The sequence below is a fragment of the Lagopus leucura genome, unplaced genomic scaffold, assembly GCF_019238085.1.
Source record: "Lagopus leucura isolate 7727_CA_CO unplaced genomic scaffold, USGS_WTPT01 1-18_obj-0_obj, whole genome shotgun sequence".
Taxonomy (NCBI): Eukaryota; Metazoa; Chordata; class Aves; order Galliformes; family Phasianidae; genus Lagopus; species Lagopus leucura.
This window is the reverse complement of record NW_024968493.1, coordinates 24,457-30,456: the sequence shown is the minus strand read 5'-3', so window position 1 is coordinate 30,456 and position 6,000 is coordinate 24,457. Positions and strand designations below refer to the sequence as shown.

General features: G+C 58.8%; 2 protein-coding genes across 4 annotated transcripts in view; one reads left to right on the top strand and one right to left on the bottom strand.

Moving 5' to 3' along the window:
* Nucleotides 1-266: 266 nt before the first annotated feature.
* MEA1 (male-enhanced antigen 1) lies at nucleotides 267-1,355 on the top strand. Its single transcript, XM_042894546.1, has 3 exons — nucleotides 267-530; nucleotides 622-724; nucleotides 795-1,355. Exons 1-3 carry the CDS (start codon nucleotides 270-272, stop codon nucleotides 956-958), a joined length of 528 nt encoding a protein of 175 aa, XP_042750480.1. The 5' UTR covers nucleotides 267-269; the 3' UTR covers nucleotides 959-1,355.
* Nucleotides 1,234-6,000, bottom strand: part of PPP2R5D (protein phosphatase 2 regulatory subunit B'delta) — a 28,918-nt gene continuing 24,151 nt past the window's right edge. For all 3 annotated transcript variants that reach the window (XM_042894545.1, XM_042894543.1, XM_042894544.1), the window contains exons 14-16: nucleotides 4,864-4,936; nucleotides 4,309-4,425; nucleotides 1,234-4,008 (exon numbers count right to left, since the gene is read on the bottom strand). In XM_042894545.1, the coding sequence (XP_042750479.1) occupies nucleotides 3,871-4,008; nucleotides 4,309-4,425; nucleotides 4,864-4,936 (328 nt within the window). In that variant the 3' untranslated portion in view covers nucleotides 1,234-3,870. The remainder of the gene's footprint in view (nucleotides 4,009-4,308; nucleotides 4,426-4,863; nucleotides 4,937-6,000) is intronic.

Below are 6,000 nucleotides of genomic sequence, written 5' to 3'. Positions count from 1 at the left end.
TGTAGTCCGGCGCCGCCCCGCCCGCCCCGCGGCGCTCCGTCCCTCCTCCTCTCCCTCCTCTCCTCCCTCCCGGCTCCGGGCGGCCCGACGGGGACCCGCCGAACCTCAGGGCTTCGGGACGCTGGGGCGGCGGGTCCCCGACGGAGCGTCCCGGGGCGGCCGAGAGGGCGGGGGTCTCTCCGGAGGGCGGAGTCCGCCGCGGGACTACGGCACCCACAGTGCCCGGCGGCGGGGCGGCTTCCGGGTGGCGGCGGGGCCGCGCCCGGTGCATGGCGGTGGCGCGGAGGATGGGGCCGGAGCGGGTGTGTCCCGAGGAGCCGGGGCCGCCGGAGGCCCCCGAGGGAGCGGCGGGATGGAGCGGCGACGAGGAGGATGAGGAGGAGGAGGAGGAAGAAGAGGAGGAGGAAGAGGAGGGGGCCGGCGGGTACCTGTACCAGCCGCTGAGCCAGGAGCCGGAGCAGGGCCCCGCCGAGCCGGGCCCTGCCGCGGGCGGCGCCGAGCCGGGCCCCGGCCTCCAGGAGCGGCTGCAGGTAGCGGGGCGGCGCGGGGCGGCGCGGAGGGAGGGGAGCCGGCGGCAGAGGGAGCGCGGCCCCGACCCACCGCCGCCCCATTTTGTCGCAGATGCTGAGGCTGCACCTGCCCGAGCCGCCCGCGGACAGCGAGGACGAGGAGGAGGAAGGCGCGGCGGCGCAGGGCGGCCGCGGCTCCATCCCCATGGACCCAGGTAACGGAGGCTCCTCGGGGGCTTCGCGGCTCCGCGCCGGCCCGCTTCGCTCACGGCTTTCTGCCCGCAGAGCACGTGGAGCTGGTGAAGAGGACGATGGCGGGCGTGAAGCTGCCCACGCTGGGCATCCCCGCCTGGGCCAGCCAGATCTCGGACGAGCAATGGCAGGCGGTGGTGCAGCGCGCGCTGCAGGCCCGGCACGGCGCGGGCAGCTCCGGGCCCGAGTGGAAGTGAAGGCCGAGCCCGGCCCCGCGGCTCGTCCTCCGTCCGTCCTCCTGCCCGCTGACGGCGCTCGCCCCCGTTCTGCCCGTTGACGCGGTCCGACCTCCCCCCCTCTCCCGCCCGGCTCCGGGCGCGCCGTCCCGGTGCTGCAGAACCGCTTCTGACCCCGCGTGCGCGGGCAGGACGGGTCGTGCCCGGCCGTGGCCGGGTCAGCACGGGACGAACGCCATCCCGGCGACCCCTCCCCGCGCACGGTGCACGTCAGCCACCGCAGGTCGAGCCCAACGTGTCTTTCCAAGAGATCGGTTTTATTTAGTACTGTACATACAGGGACATCTGTACAAAATCCAACACTTTCATACTATGTAATGCTCTACTGAAAATAAAGTACACCATATGTACATATGAACTGTAAGCAGCTTAATACTTGTGTCCAGGGGGTGAACGCAGTAGTTAGTTTTGCTCGTTCCCTCCGAGGAGGGGCCACGTGACGTGGAAGAGGCAGCTCCAGTTCTGTCCGTTTGGCTGATGTGGGGAAAGGCAAAGGCAGAGATGAGCATTAACGCTACCGACCGGGTGTGGAGTGAGGGGCAGCTGTAGTGTGGCAGATGCAGGCCTGCAGGCGGCAGAGAGCACAGATGTGCTCCCCCCACCTCCTGTGGTCCCCTTCTTCAAAGTCCAGGACTGGAATGAGGAGGCAGTAAACTAATGGCAATGTAAGGTACTGAGCGTGAGGTCCCTGACCCGGAACGCGACACACAAAGCTACGAGAACGTGGCAGCCGCACAGCACGTAGGCACCGCGCATCACCGCCCTGCCCTGCGCACGGCCTGCTCCCAGCAGTGCTGCTCCAGCCCCGGGACGAGGAAGGAGCATCCCCAGCCCAGCTGCAGGTAGCAACCCTCAGCTGCAGCCCCGCCGCCTGCTGCTCCTGCCCGCCTCCGGCGCGTGTCTACGTGCTGTGCCAGGCTCACGTGAGGTAATCGACTGGCAGCTGACCATGAGCTCAGAGTCATGTTCTAAATAAGCAATAACCTCCCTGAGGTGTTTGTAAGTCTCCTGATGAACCGGCCCGGTGCAGGGAGCCAAGGGAGGCGGGGTCCTGCGCGGTGTGGGTGATCCGTCCCGTACTCACGCTTGGCAGCTGCTCCCAAGAGATGGTGGCATGCCTAAAGGGAGCAGGGGGCGCTGGATACACAGGGAGGGATCAGCTTGGTTTGGGGGGGAGGAAAGGAGATGCGCTGCACACCAGCTCCGACCTGGAAGGGGTCTGCTGGTGGGGACAAAGCAGATACACCAGGACCTTCTGCAATGACCTATGGATGCTGCAAAGCAGTGTCCGACCGGCACCGACTCCGTAAGCTCCCTGCACTACTGCCATCCCACTCAAGCTTATGTGTCAAGCAAGCAAGCGCAGCAGTAAGAAGCAAAGACCGCTCCCTTACTTATCGCCCTGGCCTGGGATTGAATCTGCACCACAACAAGGTAGGAGACAGAGCTCCGAGAGCTGGATCACAGTAGCAGCCAAGTGCTGCACCAGCCCCTGGGCTATCGAGTGCGCTCTAAATGCTAAATGAGCACAGCACAGCACTTCCCTGCTGCGCCACACAGCTAACGAGGGCCTCGGGCCACAGCAGGTGCTGAAGGAAGAGGCGAGGCAAACTGCTCAGAGCACCTACAGAAGCAATTCGATGGTGGCATCTCGCCACTGGTCATAAAGAGGAGACAACTGAACACGCACAAACTTGGCCTGGCCCCGTAAACGTGTATCCATTGCTTCCACTAATTTGCAGAAATGACTTTAGCAGCACAAGCTTCCTAGAAACCCCAGCCACTGCAGAGCTAAGGATGGGAACAACAGGGGGAAAGCTGCAGGAGCATTTTAATTGAGCAGGAGGAGGAGGAGGAAGAAAGCAGAAGTCAGTGGCTGACACCTGCTACAAAGCAGAAGTTAACTCTGGGCCCACAACTACCCAAGACATTGGAATGGAGACGACTTAGCAAGGACCAACACAAAGAGCCGAAGGAATTTACTTTCCCACAAGAGAGCTTCTAAGGATGCTCTAAAAGGAGGGAAGCAATAAGATGCAGTGCTTGCACCCAGCTATACCGGGGGTGGCGAAGCACTGAACCCCCACTCCACCAACAGGGGAACAGAACAGGGGGCTTGAGGCAAAAGAAAGGCGGAAGCAAACATCTCCTGCTATACGTGAGCCCTCCCACTGCAGAGCTGCACCCTGAGGCAGGGTGGAGAGCTGGCAGAGCCCCCACAAACTCTGCCAGCCGCTCCCACCACGCGCTCAGCCTCTGGTCACCGCAAGCAGCACTGGGGCAGGCACACGGAGGCGGGCACCTGGGATGGCTGCAGCACGCTGAGCCACGCGCGGCAGTCTCCAGCCAACACACCTGGCTCAGGCTGGGTTGAACTGGGCAGCTCAGGCTGATCCTGAAGCCTGAGAGGTCAACTGCTCTGCACCGCTGCCCGGCTCAGCCGCCCCACAGAGGTGAGCCGCGGAGGGGCTCGGTTCTCTCTATGCTTACAGAGAGCCTGGAGCAGCTCCCTTCAGCCCTCCTTCTAGCAGAGCCACAGGAAGTGCCTGCCTGCCCTGCAAGGCTCCCAGGAAGAGCAAAAACCAGGCAGCAACTGGAAATGAAGCAACCCCTGCCTGGACCGGCAGGGCAGACAGGTTCCCTTCACACACACACACTGCGTGTGTGGGAGGAGGAGAAGCAGGAGGAGATGGCAGTGGTGAGATAAAAGGTACAACATAAAAACAGATCTATCCTGCAGGGATGTGGATGGAGTGGAGGACAGGCACGGCTCACCATGTTCATTCCTTATTATACATGAGAACCGAGTGCATTTCTGTGACCCCTGGGGGAAAGGGATGGGACATAGCTTCTTGGGCCAGCTTCTGAGCCCGTCAGAGAGCCTCCTGGTTTGAGGTGAGAAACTCTTCTGCTCTCTTGTGGGCTTCCAGGGCTTTTATAGTGTAGACGTCCTGAGGAAGCTCAGATTTCCGGCGCAGCAAAACCTTCTCCTTCTTAATGTCTTTCAGCATCTACAGACAAACCAAAGAAGTCAGGTATCTGCAGCCATTCAACCCTGTACAGCCTAAACCTTCCCTTCCTCTGATACCAACTGCTTTGCTGGCTGACACAGTGACATGCTACAGAAGAAGCCACAGACCACAAGGACACGGAGAAGCCCCACTTGCACAGGCTGATCTCTAAGAACCAGGAATTAGAGTAGGGGGCATTTACCCTCAGGTCGTTTTGAATGAGCTGCTCTGCCTGCTGGACCCTGCACTAACTGGTCATGCCCTGAGCAGTCTCTGGAAGGCCCCTCGTCACTTACACACCTGCACAGCCTCCGTCTCCACTGTTTTCTTCAGTAGCTGAATATCCTCTGCAGTCGGGGTCTCTGTTTCCATGCAGCAGACCAGAGGCAATGATGGAGGTGCATAATACATGGGATACTGCAGATAACACAGAACACCAGGGAATGAGCACATCACCCAACACCAAATTTCCTCCCTTCAGCATCCTAACAGCGTGGCACACTTCTTCCAGTCACCCTTTCAGGCGCTCTCAAAGTCACAGCATGTACACGGTCAGGAGAGGAGCATTTTCTCTCATCCATTTTTGCCTGTGGCACCCAAACGAGCCACAGCAAACTGCACGTGTAGCCACAGCCAAGAGAGGAGTCCACGAATACACACACCCTGACCAGCATAATCCAGAGTCAATACTGCTGAAGTCCAGACTGGTAAAACACAGCCTGAAAGGGACAGAGCAGCACTGTGTGCACAAGACTGAGACCAGGTGCTACAGCCTGCCTTCATGAGCTCAGGAAGCAAGCCTAGCTCCCCCAGCACATTCTTGTTCTGTCTGTCCCAGATCCTGCTGTTACGCACCTGAGGGTTCAGCCGGGCCAGCTCTTCTATTTTCTGCCACATTTCTTCTCGTTCCTTCATCCTGAACCTCCCCCTGCAGACAGAGAGAGCACAAGTGTGAACTCCCGGGGGCAACACAGCTTTCACCAACAGGAAGACAAGAATAGTGACAGCAGAAGTGCACAGGTAAGGGAAGAGCTGCTCAGCCCTTCAGAGATCCCAGTTTTCAATCCAGAGGTGAGACGGGGCAAGAAGAATAGATGTGCTGCAGCCAGCCCAGGGAGGGAGGCAGGCAGGCAGGCGTGCTCCTTGCTCAGCCCAGAGCACAGTGGGGCAGCAGCAGCAGCAGCAGGTGGCACAGGAACCTTCTCCTCGTCTCTGTGATGCATGAGCACAGTTGAGAGCCTGGGTTCTGGGGTAAACAGCTCTTCAGCTTGGCACAGACTTTGCTGCAGTCCTCATGTGACCGTTCAAACTTGGCTGCTTGTAAATCCCAGCGCAGTGAACTTTCCCCCACAGAGGTGACTTTCCACCACCCCTTGCTAGTATTCCCTTTTACATTTTAAACCTCTGCACTAAAATCTCTGCTTCATTTCTGCTTTTCAACTTCTCTGGCTCTTATCCTAGCTACTGGTCTATCAGGAGTCCTGCTTGTCCACATCAAGGAAGTCCTTACTCTGTAATTGCCTCCAACTGTACACCATAACGTGGTCTTTGCCACATTTGCTTTTTCTCAGTTCGTAGTACGAGGCCTCTAGGGGCCCCCATGGAAAACATTTTATATGCCTGCTCCTTTTCCTGGCTACAAAGAAGCAGCCTCGTCTTCTTTAGCTTTTCAAACTTGTCAGTCTCCCTGGACAAGGCAGAGATCCTGTAGAAATCATCAGGTATCGTGCAGTTAAAGATTGATCCTGCATTACAGCAATCCAGTCAGCACTCTCTCAGCAGCCTCAGGAACACTTTACTCCTAAAACAATAAACTTCATAACATTACGATTTTATTTTAGAAAACAAGCGCAATTACTACTCCATTTAAGTCTCCACATTTGCAAAGAGAACAGCAGTTGATTGCAATCTCACATCCCTGGGCACCAGCAGGCCCTGGTCTGCAGTGACCTCTGCCAGTGAGACAGCAGAAATGAGCTGTGGAGGCAGCTG

Coding starts and splice junctions, on each gene's coding strand:
- MEA1 (XM_042894546.1), top strand. CDS start 270: ATGGCGGTGGCGCGGAGGATGGGGCCGGAGCGGGTGTGTCCCGAGGAG. Junction 531..621: donor GCCTCCAGGAGCGGCTGCAG/GTAGCGGGGCGG, acceptor ATTTTGTCGCAG/ATGCTGAGGCTGCACCTGCC. Junction 725..794: donor CTCCATCCCCATGGACCCAG/GTAACGGAGGCT, acceptor TTCTGCCCGCAG/AGCACGTGGAGCTGGTGAAG.